A 19326-nucleotide genomic window follows, 5' to 3' on the forward strand; every position below is an offset into this window, starting at 1 on the left:
CAAACTAAAACATTCCACTAAAAATGTGTCCAAAGACAAACTTTGGAAGACCTCCAGATAACCTGGAGAACCACTGTTTTAATATCAGAAATGTTGGCTCATTGGAAGCAGAATAAAAATCAGCTTCGATAAAGATGATGAAATGTTGAAGCTTGTGTAGCCGAGCTGTCATCTCACTGCTTTCATGTTGGGTGCTTGTTTTTTGTCTTTTGAATCAGAGACTGGCCATAAGAGACAGAGAGACAGAGAGCAGGAGAGGAAATGTGGCACACACCCACCTCTGCTGTTTGCACCCCTCACATCAGATCAGCTCTCGGATATAGTTGCATTTCCTTTCCTCACCAGCGAGGCTTGCACACAGCCTCTTCCGGTCATTTGGAGCCGGACAGCAGAGTGCGTTCGCCCGTAGCTCAGCGTGTTGAGGTGGATGTCTGTGAGCTCGCGGGTCGCCGACGATAAAGATGATGAAGATGAAGAAGATGCATCTGTCCTAATCATCTCCGCGACTGGACTGCTAAGGACTTCTTTCTCTTTAAAAAACGGGAGAAAAAAAGGTAACGCAGAATCGCGTCCGCCCGCTGGGACAAATGTAAATGCTTTGATAACTGATATCAGGGAAACGACTAACACACACACTTAACTTTTAGACTATTCTGTTTATTTTGAATAATTTGACACATTGATTAATCGCCATAGTTTGTTATTTATTCTATGCTACGACACGATATGACACTGATAACATTTTTGCCGACATTCAACTTTTTAATGATCCAGCTGCGCAAATGCACCACGCCTCTCTGCATTAGAGCGCGGGTTTGCTTTAATGGCATGAGACTCTGCATCATTATCATGTCATATTATGTCCTGACAGCTGATTTATTGATCACGTGGCCCAATGTGTGATTACAGATCCATGATTTTCCACTGTGAAAACTAAGAGAACATCCAGAGTCCCTGCAGTGCGTAGTGCTGGCGCCATGGTGGGCTCCATCGGCTTTTTTTGGCCTGCTGCTGTTGCAGTGTTAAAACGAAGGAGCTGCTTTATTCTGCACTTGACTTTGCTGTTACCAGCAGTGAGAGCCAGTGGGCAGCTAACTGGAAGCCCCCTGGTTTGTCAGAAGACTTGTTTGTGTGCCAGCACCATCATCAGCTGCTCCAAGCAGAATCTAACAAATGTTCCCAACGCTCTTCCATCGTATGCAGCTGTGCTGGACCTCAGCTTCAACTTTATCACCAAGCTCCAAGCTGATTGGACCGGCATCAGACTCGACCAGCTGCAAAGCCTGCTGCTCAGTAATAACAACCTCACCTTTCTCTCCACTGAGGCATTTGTGAATGTGAGAAAGCTTCGCTACCTGGACCTTTCCTTTAACAGCCTCCGCCTGCTGGACGAATACATTTTTGAGCCGCTGGAGAATCTGGAGGTCCTGCTGCTTTATAAAAACCACATCTCTCAGATAGATCGCTCTGCCTTCTCTGGACTCATCGAGTTGCAGAGGCTCTATCTGAGCCACAACCAGATCACACGCATCCTCGTAGAGCTGTTAAAGGGCCGAGGCAGGCTGAAAAGCCTTAGACTGCTGGATGTTTCCTCCAACCGAATTAAAGCTCTGCCCCTGGATGAGCTTCAGGCTCTGCCTGCCTGGATTAAAAACGGTCTGTACTTCCACAACAACCCTCTAACCTGCAGCTGTGAGCTGTATGAACTGATGGCACACTGGGAACTCAGGGAGCTCAGCCCTTCCACTGACTTCAGGAGCAACCACACATGTGTGACATCAGGCCAGCCGAAGGAAAAAATGGCCATACTAGATCTGACCAGACAGTATCTGAACTGCAGTGAGGTCAAAGGTTTTAAAAAAGAAGGCTATCTGGAGCAATCTTTGGTGTTAGACTGTGACACCAGACAGAAGAACATGGTGAAGAGATGGGTGCTGCCAGGAAACCTGACAGTGTCTCAAAACGAAACCACTTTCATCCGTAACGAAAGCAGCCTTAGGATTGGGCCCCTAAAGGTAGAAGACTCAGGGGTCTACACCTGCTATGCCACAAGTGATTCATTCAATGAGACGCTGTATGTAACTGTAGTGGTGTTTAATACCACCATGAGCAAAGGACTGGAGAATCTAAAAACAGCCTACACCACCCTTGTAGCGTGTCTGATCAGTCTCGTCATGATTCTCATCTACCTCTTTTTCACACCGTGTCGCTGCGCTTGTTGTCCAGGTCAGAACATGGAGAAAAATGACGGCAAAGACAGCCTCCACTCTTCAACTGTCAGTCTCTCCCAGGCACACGAGGAGAGATGGCAAGAGAGGGTGGGAGGTGGAGGTTTCCTCTACAGACACACGGCCTTCCTGGAACCTAAAGAACAGCTGGAGCAGAATGGGAGGCTGAATCCAATAAGTGAGGAAGATGAGGAGTGGCAGGGGGCCAACAGGGGCAGAACAAGGTCTGATGTCAGCTCGGTGTGCTCCAATTCTCCTATGGTCATATGAAATAAGAGCGATGCCGCTGCTTCTTTGTATTCTAAGAATGTGAGCAAAATATCAAAAGTGAGCATCTTCCAAACAAAGCTTTAGTTGACTCGAGATGGTGGTGCCGATCCAGTAACATAAGATTCAAATTGATTTTAATCTTTTGATTAAATCACTTTTAGGCCTTTCTATTTGTGATGCGTCTTAACAATTCAAATGACTCCTCTGTGAAGGCACAGAGCGCTATATTTCTGGTAGAGAACTGGGGTTTTTTTTCATAAATGCAACACGTGTTCCCTAAAAATGAGAATATATGAACTTTAAATATTGTTTGCGTTCTTAAAAATGCTTACCATGTAGACATTAACCACCAAGCAGCGCTTAGTAGACTACTTAAAGGCATTACTGAGAGAAGGTCACCTCAGAGTAGCCAGTAGCCTGCATGTTAAAGATATGGCCTTTCTTGCAATTGGGATGAAGGTGCTGCAAAGGTGAGAAGTTCTGAATTTGTTGAATAACGTAGAAAGGGAGGCTAATTTTTATGCAAAGCTTGCAGAACTCACTCTGTTACTATTATTATGCAATATTTCTGCTATATGTAACATTCCTAAACTTCACAGAAAACAGTGCTGTTAATAATTACACTTATGCAACTTTTTCAGTTAAATTTCTTTTTAGATGCAAGTGCGATTTAATGTTTAAACAGCAATATGTGTTTTTTGCAGTAATTTTGGCCTTAAGATGAAGTGCTTTTAAAAGCAGCTCTGATTAAATATCATATGCAGGTATACTTTTATTATCATTTAAAATGAATTCTAATTTCTGACAAATTTAGTTGACTTTTTGTCTCATAAAATATTATTTATATTGCTCCAGTTCACAACAGCTGCTGTCTGAAGGCACTACTTAAAAAGAAATCTTTAAAATGAACCAGACTAGCTCTTCATATCCTCCTGAGAACCGGGGAAAAATGAATCTTCCCACTGAACTTTTTTTGTAATTTCCACCCTCTTTGGGGCTAAAAGAGGCCACCCAAACACATAAGATATAGATGGATAGACCAGGATGTCCTCTATTTAGTACACCAGGGCTTATTAGCATAGCTCAAATAAGTCAAACGATATCAACCAAAAACAAACGTCCATTAGAGAAGACATAAATGAATAGGCTGGTTCTCAGGATATAAACACTCAGCAGCTATTTTATCAGTATAAACACAATTATTGACTGTTATTTGGCAAATTTATTCTCATCCAGTATGCATACATTTCCAGTAAACAGTGCTGTTGTTGAGCGTCAGTAATCTGCAGTAAATATTGATGAACTCTTGATGTCATTGTCTGATTGATTAGCAAATAGCATGCCAATAGCATGAATACAGTCTCATTTAAAAAGAAACTATTCCACCGACTAAGCTTCAGGTATAGTTACTGTTATCTGTGGATTATGCAGAAAAAACAAATCCTGGTTCCTGGTTCATAAAGAATTCATTGCAATAAGCTAAAGTTAAACACATATTCCAGACGACAAAAACAAAATCAGCCAGCTGAATTTAGCTACAAATAAATGCCACCATTTTATTATGTTCTATATGAGCGAGTTATTAGATGTAAACATTACAGTCAAACTGCTCGATTTTAGAGGTTGGGTTCAAATTAAATTACCAAAGATTACAGAATAATTCGAGTAAAAGAAAATAGTATAAATAGTATTGTTTTGTGAGTTTGGATGGATGAATCTTAGAAACGTATGGAAGCTGCTCTAGATGGAAAACCTGAAACTGATTGATAATGCTAACAAACATAACAATAAGTTTCCAGTTGAGCAAGTTTATTTGCATATTTTGTTATCACACTGCGACAAAATATCGTGTTCAGTGTCAGGTTTCAGAATGGCAACATGAACACACATACTTCCATACTGAAGAGTAAATAGCAGCCTGGAAGAGCCTGAGAGCGAGTACCATCCACTGAATGCTTCTGGGCATTAGTGCCCAACCCTAAGCAAATCAGCCGATGCCAGCCACAAGCCAGAATTCTCATAAACACTGTCAGAAATAGCAGCTGCAGCCAACACTCGGGCCCCTGTGGCTGGCTGACAGCTGAAATATAAATGTAGATGTAGCAGTTTTTCAAACAGATGTCCAACAGAATCCTCTTAAAAGGACTAGAAGCTCATATTTTACCCTGGCTGGTGCAACCACAAAAGCTGTGTTACACTGTGCAGAAAGGGGTGTGGATGAAAATCAATGAAGACCAAAAGATGACTCAAATAAATGCAACTTATAATAATAAAAAAACAATAATAATACATTCAGGCTGTTCATTTCAGGTCACAATATTAGCAGTAGAGCATCGTAATTGCTACACAATCTCTGGATAGTCAAAGTTGCGTTATAAAGGGTATGTATGTTAATGTTGAAGGTACAGTGATGTTTATGCACTTCTCATGGTGCTTTTTCAATATAACCTCGGTGTAATCACAATAAATGTGTCTGTGGGAGTTTAAGCTCATGACATCGTCAGAATCTAGCATGTCTGTTAAATATTATAATGTAGCAACACAACCGGAGGAACTTTTCAGTCTGTCAGAGGAGGCACATATGTACTATGTCATCATGTTGGACATTATAATAACCAAAGACGGAGCTACGTGTGACAAATCATTACCTACATGTTCAGTGTTTACAGTCAGTATATTGTCAGTGTGCTGAGTTCACCTGCTGTATTTTAATATATGCAATCCTGAATAACGACTTATTGCATTTCATTGTTTGCTCTGTGTATCTTGTTTATTGCTGTACTCCTCATGTAGTTCACAAACAACAAAAATAAACATGATGTAAAAAGAGACGTGTGCAGTATGTCCTGTGACATATGTGCAACTGCAGAACTTTCACTGTCATGTGCAGCCAACAGCTTGTTAGCTCAGCTTCACACAAACAGTGGAAATACAGAAACAAGGTAAAATCACTGGCGTGGCTCTGTCCCAGGCTTAGAGAATCCGGCTAACTTATTAATTGTGACTTTGCAACTTCTTTAACATGCATAAAAAATAAAGACTTGAAATGTTGTAATGTCCTAGTGCAAAGGCACCTTTCATTTTTGCTCTGCAGTTTTTGTTTGTGTTAAAGATGCTTTAAAGGCAGATTTTAACATGTTTGGACACAATCCGACCAGTTGTGCTGTTCTGCAAAGCTAAGTAGCAGGTAACTGAATCCTTAAAGGTATGCACACTAGAATAAGGGGCAACACAGCAACAAAATTATTACTTATTAATAATTTAAAATATTAAACTCAGAGGAAAATTCCTTCTCCAAGTCCACAAAACACATGTAGACTGGTTGAGCAATGCACTCTCAATTATCCTAGAGAGGGTAAAGAGCTGGTCCAGTCTTCCGCGACCGGGACAAAAGCCGCATTGTTCCTCCTGTAGCTGAGTTTCGACTAACTGTCAGACTCTCCTTTCCAGCACCCTCGCATAGACTTTCCTGGGGAGGCTGAGGAGTGTGATCCCCCATAGTTGGAACACACCCTCCGGTCCTCCTCCTTAAAGATGGGAACCACATCCCAAGTCTGCCAACATAAAAGTGCTGCCCATGATCTCCATGCAACATCGTAGAGGCAAGACAGTCCTACAACATCCAGAGCCTTTAGGAACTCAGTGTGAACCTCATCCACTCCAGGGGCTCTGCCACCAAGGAGCTGTTTAACTGACTCAGTGATCTCACGCCCAGTGATGGACAAGTCATCCCCCTCGTCTCCAGACTCTGCTTCCTCTAGGGAAGATGTATCAGTAGGATTAAGGAGATCCCTTCCACCGCCTGACAAAATCCTCAGTTGAAGTCAGCACTGCATACAGTGCAGGTAGAGGACCACTTTCCCCTCCTGAGTTGCGTGGCGGTTTGCCAGAATCTCTACGAGGCAGTCCAAAAGTATTTTTCTGTGGCCTCTCTGAACTCCTCCCACGCCCGAGCTTTTGCTTCGGCCACTGCCCGAGCTGTGTTTCATTTGGCCTGTCTGTACCTATCAGCTGCCTCTGAAGCCCAGTAGGACTCCTTTCACCACCGGTGTCCACCATCTCAATCGAGGGTTCCCGCCATGACAGGCACCAACCAGCTCAGTGCAGCATGTCTGTCCAGCATCCTACCCGGCCACCTGATCCAACTCACCGCCAGGTGAGGCGGTGGTCAGTTGACCACCGCCAGGTGAGGCGGTGGTCAGTTGACAGCTCAGCCCCTCTCTTCACCCAAGTGTCCAGAATATACAGCTGTAGATTCAGAAGGCCAGATACGCTAGACTATTGTTTGGCTTATAAGTGCAGAGAACAGTCAGGACCCATTCCCTGAACTGCAGGATCAGGGAACAAACCCTCTCATCCACCGGGAAAAATCCAACATACAGGCAGCAGGGAAGGCAGGGATACTAAGATACCCACCCCAGCCCGCCGCCTCTCACCACAGGCAACACCAGACTGAGACAGACTCCAACTCCTCTCCAGGAGACTGGTTTCAGAGGCCAAGTCGTGTGTTGAGGAGAGCCCGACTATATCTAGCTGGTACCTCTCATCCTCACGATTGGCTCATGCTCCTTCTCCACCAGAGAGGTGGTGTTCCATGTCTCAGTCAATAGCCAAGAAATTATGCTTTACTTAAATTTATTTACAGTCTAATTATTTATTTGTTTGCTGTAAAAACCTGACTTGTTACATCCTTATTCTAGTGTCCCTACCTTTAGGAATTTGAAGATAAATATATTTAGATTGTCGTTTCGAATAAAATATATTAAAATCTATTTAATTGTTGGGAAATGATGCCCTTAGTTGTGGGCCATATTATAAAGTGTTGCTATCTTTACTACTCAGGGCCACTGACTCTCTTATCAAGAAAGAGAGTCTTAATTAGAGAGTATTCCAATTCAAAATGTAAAACTGTTCCTTTAACTTTGGCTCTGACTGATCAGACTTGGCCTGACTGTTGTGTCCTTCTAGGCAAAGATTAATTTTCACTTGCTGTCCTAGTTAGTCTGCAGGAAATCCTCTGGCTTCAGTTTCTAAATTACGTTATTGACCCAACCTTGTTCACTTGAGTGAAATAGGAGACCACATGGACTGCTGGGGTGGAAGCTGGGAGTCGTATTTGTTGCATCTGTGCCTGAAACATGCCGGCTTCTGGCCACATTTGAAGTTGCTGGATTTTCAACCTTATTTGGATTGTTGACCACAGTATGTCCCCGAGGAGAGTGAACTCACTGTGCTGTATTCAGTTTCCTCTGCCAATCACAGTCCAAGACAGAGCTGCATTATATCAGCTTCTGACAACCTAGTGTTTCCATCTTATTACTGTAAACTTGCAATTTACACACATAAAACACATCTAATTTTATGTGGAACATAATATATGACACTTGTTCATGTGACCGTCTGGCATGTGTGTGAAGAGGGTGCACTGTGACACCTCACTGGCTGCCCTGCAACTCATCTCCTGGATAAATGATTGAAGATGTCTGCGGGGATGTTCGTGCTCCCTGTCTCAGCAGGCGCTTTCTCATATTACCACGCTTACTCACAATACACCCAACACTACCCAGGTGTGTGTGAGACTAGGCTTAAAGATCTGAAAAACGCTGGACAAAAACACAACACTGAATCAGGATCTGCAAAGTATTTAATTCATAAAAAGCCCAAAGGAGACAGAAAGGGGCTGACAGTGGCTGATCTGTGTGATGATGCAAGCGTTTAAATGGGAAAGAGCTACATGATATGCCAGATTATTATTAGAACAAATGCAGCTGTCTGAAGAAAATATCAGATCGCTGAACATCACACACACACACAGATGGCAGTGACTGTGGGCCTGCTGACAATGAATGAATGGCGTCTTTGCTCGGTGGCTTAAAGGCTGAATTCTAAGTGAGATGACTCATCCTCTCCTCAGGCCCCTCCCAGGAGAATCACATGAATGGGGAAGCGACTGAAGCAGCAGTTGAGCGAGTCTACTGCCATCTAGCGGCCACCAATTCCCTGACATGGAAGGATTCATTCTTCCCTCTGCAAAAATATTCTTGGACACTTCTCAGATCATTTTTTCATGCTTGCATGGAGTATGTAGGATTTGCCCTGATGTTGTATAAGATGAAATGTTTTTTTGGTGGTCTCAAAAGCAGAGGATGGAGGCTGGTGAAAGAACAGATCAGTCACTTTGATACTGTTGTCTTTCATTATTTGTTAATCTTATATTGGTGTTCCCAATGTTTCAGTTTTTCACTCCATCGGGACAGAGCGGAGCCCGTCGTGCTCAACAATCATGGCCGATGCACTCTAAAGACGACTACACGGCAGGAGAAATGTTTTCCTCTTGCAGCAGCTGCCAGATCGAAGCAACTGGAACAACTTTTCACTTCAGTTGCACAAACATCTGGGAGCACACTCATAAACATTTTCTCCAGAATATCTCCGGCCTCATAGCTTAACCTAAAAAGGAATAACACGCTGGGAGTGATTTATAAAAGTGCAGGAGAAATATAAACTGAGCTCGATGAGATGAAGAACACAACGCAGCCCCGGTGGTGAAACTGCACAGTTAGGTTCAATAAGTATTTGATGATGACACACTTTGCCTCTGTGCACCAACACAAAGGACACTAAACACATTTTTAAGAAAAGCATTGACATAACTGTTCATTTTACAACCATTTACCCCATTTTTAGAGGCTCCTGTCAACATGTTTAATCTTCCAAAAGCTTATAGATCCAACTGTGAGCCACACCTGTTCTCAGGTGTCCTCACTTTCACTACATCCTGATTTAGTTTCTCTTATCTACTCTCTGTAAAAGTCCCTCTGAAGTGAAGAATACTGTTGCTGCCTTTATCTGGCAAACGCAACGTTAGTTGTGCAATCATAAAGATGAAAGTGACCGTCTCCTATTTGTGTCAGAATGAACGTGTTCATCCTGCACACGGGAGACTGGATGTTACTTATGAGAAAATAGCTGAATTTTCCCCCCATATAAGCTACAAAGCCTCTGTTTAATATCGCTCCGCTCAATGCTGCCCTCCGGAGGACTGACGGTGTAAAAGGTTCATCATTCAAACAAATACAAAATAAATACAGACAATCAGAAACGTTTAAAGAACAGCTGCCTTTATTCAAGCACAAAATCAGCTGATGTTCACATTATTATGAGAAACAATAAAAAACTTTAATTAAGATTTGAATTTAATTAAGTTGTACTCACAGAGCCAGCGTCCCACAGTGTGAAGCGGGCTTTTTTTTTGCGTTCAGAGGGCAAACCACTGAGGATATTTTCATTCTTCTTTGCTTCTGTGTCGAGGGAATGACCTGAAACACTCAACATTTTGATTAGAAGCATCTTTAAAACATGTTCAAAACAAAAAGAACTGGATTTTCACAAAACAGGCCTAAAACTCAGTGAAACAGCAGAAACGTTTCCAGGTGTGCAGGTTTAGATTCAGAGCTGGAGGCGATGTAATAATACTCACACCAGTTGATATTTCTAATGATCACAAATGATGGCAAATTCCTTTGAAGTTAAAAGGCATGGTCCTGGGATACACTCACTCATTTGTTTTTCCACTTGATTTCAAACTGTTTCACTGAGTTTGCTCATTTTAATTTTATTTTGAAATGCTTACTTTTTTATTATTAATATGTGGAGGGTATTTATAAGACGGAAAAAACCCCAAATATTTTATCAACAGCTGACTCACAGTCACTCATGTGAACATCCTAAGCTTATTAAACATGCATAAACTGTCTCCTCGGCCATTTCCCCCTTTGTTTTCATTTATATGTGACTTTTTAAATGGTTCAGTTCATTCTTGTTGTGGTTTCCACACCTAATTTTAGTTCACTGTAACAACATCAAGCTTCAGTCACCTTTATCCCTGCAGAAATCCAAGCGCCTGCACCTCCTCTGATTTAGCAAGCAATCCCGTTGGCATGAACCTTTGCACCGACTAAACCTGAAGCTGTAAAACAAAATTTGCACGCCTCATGTACCGCGGCGAGCAGCGCAGAATACAGTAAACTAAACAGACTGCCATCATAACGAGTAAGAACTGAGGCTGTTGTGACTGACAGCACCTGCTGATGGCTGATCGTACTGCACGGCATCTATTCAGCACTATTTTCACTGGGCAATACTGCAAGTTTAGTACAAGCACAGCATTGTTAATACCAATACGTTTAACTTATAAAGGCAGCTTATGTAGAGAAGAGCAATGTGCAATGATTTATGAGATGAATCATCATCAATTTGCAAAATCTGGATAAATTTTACTGACCAAGAAATCACTGTGATTTTTACTTTCCACAATAATTAGTTAATAATACAAATTTAAGACACATTTCAGCTTTTCATGTATTTTAAAACTGGAAAATGCTTAAGAAATTTTTCTAGTGTATGTCTGAGTTATAGTTTTTCATTTTCAGAACAAATATTTAGTAAAAGCTCAGAGGGTTCATTCTGAACTTGGATGATGGAAAAAGTACTGATCCTAGTATTCCAGTATCCATCCGATACCATCACTGGTATCAATACTATCATTATCTGGATCAGCCGCAGGCCTCTAACATTGACATCTTTCTCTCAGAGCAGGTAAGAGCACTTACAAATTATAATGGTCTTGAGATCTACTTTTCCCCATTTTTGTAATGTTTAGTTTACCGTGTATTTGTATTATATATACACATATATTCAGTTATTACAGTTTTGGATTTTCTTTACCTTCTATTTTTATTTTACTTTAACTTTACTTTCCAGAGTACGTTTGTTCATTTTAGAGCATTCACCAGAGACAAGATTTCAGATTATCAGTGTCGATGCTACAATATAAACACCGAACTTTTGAAAGCAGTCGACTCACAGTCCTGTAGGCTTCCAAAGCCTCGTCAGGCAGGTTGTGCTAACAATTTTTACCAAATTCTAAAACTTTTTTTTAAATTTTAGTTTTCAAAGTTCACAAAATTGTTTCTTTTTCAAAAGTCAATTTTTTTTTTTATACCTATTTTAGTTTTTAGTGAACTATAATAATCTTGCCTGCATTACATTGTCCTTCTGTGTCACTCAGAGACTCTCAGGCCTGCTGAAGCATTGTTCTTTAGTGCACCTGGACCATTTCCATTTTCTTGGCTGTTCCCATTTACTCTGTTATTTTATTTATTTATTTATTTTACATCTATGAGTTTCACTCCTGCACATATATTTGACTTACTTTGAAAAATCAAGGTTTCAATTAAAGGCAACTACAGCACCGTCTCACTGAGATTAAACTTTACTCACATGTTAATGCACGCAAAGGGGCAGAGCTTAATTTTAAGTACCTTTTGAAATGAAATTAAATCTTTTGCTAGGTTACAGCAGTTTATGGGATGTAAAACCACAATTTGGTGAGACAACAGGAAAGAAACGTTCACCGACTGTCACTGACAGAAACTGTGACAATGTTAGCTCAACACTAATCTCTGGCTTTTATGCTTTTAACAAAATCAGAATTATTGTAATTTTACTGCATGTTAACTGATTTATTTTGCTTTTTTTTTTTCTTACCCCTCCACTTACCAGCTTTTACTTAAGCAACAGTGTGCCTGTGGTGCTCTTTGACATTACAATACGTACCCGCTCGTGTCGTTGTGGCCATCAGTATACGTTACCTGAGGGGTGGGAGCAGCCAGGAGGCGTAAAGCTGTTACGCTTCACGCCTCCCCCTCCAGGGGACACCTTGAGCTGGAGCACCGTGCAGATACTTGGAGCTGAAGGGTAGCCGTCCCTTTTGTTTGAAGAACAACCAGGAAACTACGATGGGAGTCATCCTCTCGTCTCTGTGCTTTCATATGCAGTTTGCCACACAATCTTTTTAAAAGTGCATAAATCATCAGATCAACAAACCAACTAAAAGATTAGGATTCCCTGCTCAGGCCTCAACCGGGGCGATCTCTCGTCTCCACTGCGCTTCCTTTCCGATATTTGGCAGACGCCGTCTCACCGCCTCGACCTCCTCTCCGACAGGCTGAGGCAGCAGGTCTGGCCCTAGCACGGAGATCTTCTTCTTTAAAACTCCGATGCAAGAACAATAAGCAACTACACAAACACTGCTCCTGCTGCAGACGCTGAACAAACACACTGTGCACCAGTGCGCTGCTGGAACCAGATGAGGGGAGGAAGAAAAAGCTCCCGCTGAGACGAGCCCTGTTGAGAAACAGCTCTCAGATGAGCAGGTTCTGTGTCACACCTCCGCACGCACAAAGGCGACCGAGGAATAAGCCACAGGTCTGAGGAGGCACAGGGACTCTACATTTTCCTTTCCCAAACAGGCTGCACAAAGTATTCTAGCACCGCCAAATTTCAATCTCAATGAAGGTCATATGGAAAAGCTCTTCACAAGAGAGGTCACCGAACACATGTCGAGCATCACGAAAACACAGAACTGAGAGGCTTTCCCTCGATTCTCACACTTCCTCTCACGTCTGCCGGGAAGCCTCCTGCTGTCAAAGTGAAAGCCTTTTTTTCCCCTTTTCTCTCTCTCTCTCTTTTTTTTTTTAAAGACTTTCACAGAAAATTCCAAGAACAGAAAAAGGTCACAAAAGTTGTCTTCCGAGGCACTCGTGTTTCCCACGAAAGAGTAAATTTATTAAGACAAGATGTATGAAGTGCACGTTGCACTTTGCGTGTTTTTGCTGACAGGTATACTTCTTAGGCCCATGAGCATTGATGATCTCCATTTCTCTCTCTCTTCAGATATCCTGAGTATACAGCACAAATCACTCTTTATCCATTTGAAACACAGTACTCAAATCAAAGCATGAAAAACAATCATTATGAGTCCCTTTTTGAAGGCGGCAAGTATGGCCAGTTGAACATGGCCTCCGTTCCTCGTGTGTGTGGAAACGTACGCCAAAGTCCTCTGATCGAACTGCAACATTTTCTTTTTTGGAAACTCACAATCAGGCAAAGAAGAAAAAAAAAAAAAAAAAGACCTGTGCATGGTATACAGCTCTTCAGTTGGAGGTTACATCATTCTTTTTTTTAAAAAAACAAAACAAAAACAATATGCTTTCTTAGGGTAGTAATTGTAATCAGTGAGTTAAAACATGACAAACTGAGTGAGGCATCTGATCAAACAATAAATGCTCAACCAAACTGTGGATAATTAAAAAAGAACAAAAAAAACCAAACAAACCACACAACGGAGAAGGGAAGGACACAAAAAGCAACCCCATACTTCAAAATAAGAGCCCGACAACACAGACTAGCCTTGTAAAATTTGCATTGAGACTGCGGGGGAGTTGATTTAGCTCGTTACTAAAATATTAAAAGATAACGATAAGCAAAAAATTTCAAACACACACACGAAAAAAATCTAGTCCTCGGGTTTTGGACTTTTGGTCAATCAGGGAGCATTTTTCACAATTTCAGATGGATAATAATAATAATTTAAAGATCAATCAGTAGTTGGATCCTGATACGCCTTTGAGAAATGAAAGCTCGCAGAGCTTGCTGCTTGTGTCCATCCCCTCACAAACGGCTGCTGCTGGTACAAGTGCTTGGTGAAAATTGTGAAAGCACCGATGACAAACCTCCACTTAGTCATAAAGTAACATGACTCATGAAACATGGCACACACACACACACACACACACACACACACACACACACACACACACACACACACACGCAACTACACATACACACACAAAAGCACTGGTAATGTAAATTATACTTGAAACTCCTGATGCTCTCGTGTACCTTAACTTTACACATGAATATCCAGAAGGAGTGATGGAGTGATTTGGTCTGTTTAACTGCTCTTTCTGCTATAATTTGACATCTTAAAGATCATTTACTGAAAGTTGGAATTTGGAAGTCTTCAAAAATTTTTTTACTTGGTCACAAAAAAAAGAAAACCAAATACATACGAACATCTGGTGTAGGTCAATTACTGGCCAACGGATAGTGCTTTAAAGCAAATGGACTTCCTTAATCAGGAGAAGAAAAGAAAAAAAAGAAAACAGTGTACATGAGTTTGATTTCAAATACCAAAAATGAGGCTAAATGCTCTCTTCTGGATCTTCAGCTCATTGTTGTAGGCAGGAGTTGTGTGAAAAGCACATAAAGGACCTGTTCTTTTTAAACGATAAGGCAACACACACAGTACTGATTCACAGACCTGTAGTTCACTCTGGACTCACCTTAGGATAGTACCCTTCAGGTAATGTGCATTTAATCTAAATATCTAAATAGTAAAGGCAAACTTTCACCTGATTTAACAATCAAATTCATCAACTTATAAAAATGTACTTAATTCAGTTTGACTTTAATTTTATAAACTTTCACCAGGATGAAATAGAAGCAGGTTAGAGAGCTTAAAATCTGCATCCTGCTGTTTGTCTCCTGCACTGCTTTAATACCACTTCTTCTCCCTGTGTTTACATCTCACAGTTTAACAGTTTTGAGTGTGACATGAAACATGTTGTTGTTGTTGGTTTTTTCTTTCTTTTTTTTTTTCATGATGCTCCTCTGATAATAACCATTACCAAGTAGTCATCCTCTGATTTGGCAAAGGCTTTGGCAGAGGCATCCAAGAACTGCTGGGAAAACTCACATGGGGGAAAAGCGTGTAGTACTCCTCCGTGGTCCTTGTCACGGCCGCCCCCAGCGGGGAGGCTGATGATACCTGCCGCCTCCTTCTGCTTCAGGTAGGACACCAGGTTCTTCAGGGGTCTCTCGGTGGAGTTGACGGCGTCCTGGGCACCGCTGTCGTCGGATGTCCAAGGCAAAGCGAGGAGGATGGCGTGTCCGCTGGACCCGGCGGCCTTGATGCGACGGGAGACCTCGTCCAACTTCGGCTGGTCCAGGCGCAGGCGCTGGCTGATCTTCAGTTGGGAAACTTGGCCCCCTTTAGAGCCGTCCACCAGCAGACTGGCAGCCACCTTCATGTCCCCTTCCAGCAGGTGCAGTGAGGTGGGGAAGCTGCTATTCTTCAGCAGGAGGACGCCCTGCCAGACCTGACTCTGCTTCTGTTTTTCAGCATCTGGGTCAGGCTGCTGACCGGGTTTGGAGGAGTTTGTAGAGGAGGAAAGATGTTCTGAGCGGTCCTCCTTCTTCGCTGGGCTCTTGGAGGAGTCACTGACTTTGTGTTTGCGCCCCTTCTCGGAGCCGGAGCGTGGCTCTGATGGGCTGCGTGTTCTCCTTTTTTTGTCCACAAACCCAGCGTCCAGGCTGTTCTTCCTGTCTTTGACTGGGGAGGTTCTGCCAGAGCGAGGCAAGCGTTCGGGGTCACTGTAGCGCCCCCCATCTCGGCTGCTCCCTCCCGGGCTGCGGTCCAGAGAGCTGCCATGACGCCGCAGACCAAAGTTACTGCCGTCAGGGGAGTGCTCCAGCCGCCAACCGTCATCTAAAGGTCTCTTTGTGCGGGCCAAATCTCTGCTTTGCAACTCCCGCTCCCGTTCTAGTGACCAGCTCTCATGGGAGCGCCTGTCCAGACGGTCTGCCGGGTCAAAACCTCGCATCCTCTCGTGTGCACCGAGGCCAGACCATTCAGCAGGGTAGAGATCCCGGTCTCTGAAGCGAGCAGGAAGTGGAGGGGACCGCTCTCTCGCTCTCACTGGATCAGAAAGGCGGTGTGAATATGGCTCGGTGGCTAATTCATAGTGTGGCAGGGGGAGAGGAAGCTGCGTATACTGCTGCTGCTGGTAGCGAGTCTCTGCTTCTGCAAAGTCCACTCTGAGTCTCCTGTCGGGGCCACCGAGAGGGAAGCCACGCATGTGAGTATACCCAGCCTGAGCAGCATCCAGGCTCTCATACTGGATATAAGCCCACGCATCACCTTTCCTGTAGTCTATAGTCCTGATGGTCCCGAAGCGGTCAAACTCTTTGGCAAGTGCAGCAAGTGGAACCCAAGGCCCGAGCCCCCCCACCCACAGCCTGGTCGAGGGCGTAGGTTTCCCATATCCTATTTTAATCGGGCTGTGGCCCAGGATTTTCCCAGCCATGGCCACTTTGGCCCGATGAGCCATGTCAAGGTTCTCAAACTTGATGAATCCATAGGTGTTGCTCTGGCCTCTCACTGTGCGCTTAATGTCCACCTCTGTAATCACTCCAAACCTGTCAAACGCCCTTCTCAGGTCACTCTCCGTCACAGTCACGTCCAAATTGCCCAAAAACAAAGTCCTGTTTGCCCTCTGGTCGTCCTCGGGGCTCAACATGTCCTCATCGCGGAAACACTCGGGAATGTAAGGCGGTCTGTTTCTGCCTTCATACACGGGAAAATCTCTGTCTCTGTCCACGTCTCTGAGGTGAGGAGGCGGCAGAGGGGGAGGGGGCAGACGGCCCAGAGCCAGCTGCTGTAGCCGGTAGTCTCTGAACCCCATGCCTGAGGGAGACAGAGCTTTCTGAGCGTGTAGGGGTCTGTGTCCCGCGGGGAAGCCGTCTTTAGCAACGGGGGAGCGGCTCCTAAGTCTGCTCATGTAGACTGTCTCTATTTTCAGCGGCCGATCGTACAGCACCAGCTTCCCGCGGGCGTGTTTGGCAGCCCGGGCGTCATCGGGTCGCCTGAAGTTCACAAACGCGACCCTCTCGTCGTTTTCTCGGGTCATTTTAACGCTCACGTCCCCAAACTTCCTGAACTCGTGGAACAGGCCGTCCTCTATTTCCTCGTCGTTGAGCTGGGAGCCCAGCTCGCTGATTTTCAAAGTCTTGTACTCACTTCCTGGGTTTGACGGAGGCCTTAGGTCGCTGCGTGAACCCGACCTGGAGGATTCCGCGGCGAGGTCAGCGCCACCGTGCGGCTTGTTCCCGGAAACAACTCCGTAGTCGTAGCCGCTGCTAGTCCGACTGGATGTGCTGTGTCCGTCCGAATCCCTCAGGTCTCTTTTGTCGTTGTGTAAGCTCCTCCTGGATGAAGAGCCGCTGTAAGCAGAGCCGTTACCCGTGTTGCCGCTAACCGCCGACAGGGCTCCGCTCTTCTTGCTGCTCAGGTGGCTTCCTCCTCGGTCTCTGCTATCATCCAGCGCCCGGGAGCGCTTCTTCATCGGCGATCGCTCTTTCCCCTTCATTTCTAAAAGCCTGATCCGCTTTAATGAACTCTACTACTGAAATCGAGCTGAACTTAAAGCGCTTCCCACTGCACTCTCAGGCGAGCAACGTAAGCGCCATGTTGGATTACTTGCACTACTGTACAGGAAGTCCCGCCTACCTTCCTGTAAAACAAGCCGATTGGCGCCGTGGCTTGTCAATCCATAAAAAAGGAAACCAGCTCACCTATTATAAAAGAGGGTGCGGCTGTGTTGCTGAGGTCAAAGTACAGTCCTGCAGGCAGAAGCTTATTTTAAAACAGGTTGTGGCATTATGGTTGAAGCACTGCATAAACAGAAGAGGCCCAAAGCAAGAGAACACTTGGCTTTGAGATTACTATAACTTTTATTTTCTTATTGAAATATAAAATAAAAATCTAATATATTTTTTTTATATTTTGAAGATTTAGTTTAAAAGTGGCGTAATGCCTGCACAGGAAGGCTGCAGGTGCCCTTGAAGTAAGTACACTGATTTTGTGATAATACCAGACAGGAAAACAGTGGCGGGGGGGGGGGGGGGGGGGCTGACTGACATAATAGGATCAAACAAGTTATTTGCATCCTGCGGTGCTGTGTCTGAAATAGCCCGGTAGGTGCAGCTGGCCATTGCCCCTATTCGAAGAACAGAGTTGTAGAAATGTGATGAGCTGAGGAGACAGTTTTTAGATTGAAGTGCACGCTTTAACTGAGAGGTAACTTGCAGGATGATCTGTAAGATTTGAATAGTCTGATTTTCTAAACCGTAATCACACTTTCATTTCTGGCCTTTAGATATGATGAGAACCAATCAAGAACCTGATCTGTTAAACCGAGTGAATCAGATATTTTCAGTATCCTCTTTCCTTCAGACTGCTCGTGTTAAATGTCACAGTGGCGATTTCTTAGACTGCTCAGTCTGCTAGTTATTGTAAGCACAATTTATTCGCCATTAGAAGTGCAAACTGTGCTTTAAGAAGTGAACAGCGGTTAAAATCCGTTTATGTCCGTCTGTCTGTGACTTGCTGGCCCGCTGCATGCTGAACACAGAAACACCACCAGAGGGCAGAGAAGCTTCTTTTAACATCTTCAGTGAAACAGGAAATCAAAGAACAGACTGTCTCTATAGCAGAAACCTTTGGGTATCAGTGGTAGAAACAGCTCAGCTGGAAACATTTTCATGTCTAGTTACTCTTCTATACTACTCCAAGCAAAATATAAAACCATTATATCCTCCTGAAACCCAGCCTGTTCATTTATGTCCTCTGTAATGGATTTTTAGGTCCATTTGAGCTAACGCACCAAGTCCAGGAAATCCAGGTCTTTCCAGTGATTTCTCATGCATTTCGGTGGCTTCTTTTAGCTCCAACGAGACAGGAAATCACAAAAAAATTAACTGAAAGATACTTTTTTCCTTCAGTTCTCAGGATGATATTACATTTCTATTCTTAATTTAATTGTTACTGTAGTAGCTCTATATTACTCTCTTCCTGGGAAGATGTTTTCCACTTGTGATTAATCTTTCTTACTGTCGAATGATGTTCACACTTGCTGATTATCAATTCATCAAATGCATTTAGCAGCACCTAGCTGCTACTTACACTCTTCATTCATGTGGATGCAGTCAGGATGTGCTCAGTTTCACTGGACTGCAGAGAGTCCTGTGAAACGTTTTGGTCACATGATTGTAGCTCCTACTAAAATGAGATCACCATCTTCCACATTATTCCTATTATGTGGGATTCATTGTTAACATTGATAACACAGAGAGATAAAACCCT

At 43.5% G+C, this 19326-nt stretch overlaps 1 protein-coding gene and 1 pseudogene across 1 annotated transcript; one reads left to right on the forward strand and one right to left on the reverse strand.

Moving 5' to 3' along the window:
- Positions 1-345: 345 nt before the first annotated feature.
- Positions 346-5450, forward strand: LOC147330653 (amphoterin-induced protein 1-like). Its single transcript, XM_086292372.1, has 2 exons — positions 346-554; positions 910-5450. Exon 2 carries the CDS (start codon positions 978-980, stop codon positions 2496-2498), a length of 1521 nt encoding a protein of 506 aa, XP_086148498.1. The 5' UTR covers positions 346-554; positions 910-977; the 3' UTR covers positions 2499-5450.
- Positions 5451-9598: 4148 nt separating this feature from the next.
- Positions 9599-17684, reverse strand: LOC147330654 (RNA-binding protein 15 pseudogene; annotated as a pseudogene).
- Between the last annotated feature and the right edge of the window lie 1642 nt (positions 17685-19326).

The sequence above is a fragment of the Aulonocara sp. 'chitande type north' Nkhata Bay genome, linkage group LG5 (assembly GCF_057382095.1).
Source record: "Aulonocara sp. 'chitande type north' Nkhata Bay isolate Kocher_YH1m ecotype deep benthic linkage group LG5, A_spYH_male_GT1.1, whole genome shotgun sequence".
In the NCBI taxonomy this organism is placed as follows: Eukaryota; Metazoa; Chordata; class Actinopteri; order Cichliformes; family Cichlidae; genus Aulonocara; species Aulonocara sp. 'chitande type north' Nkhata Bay.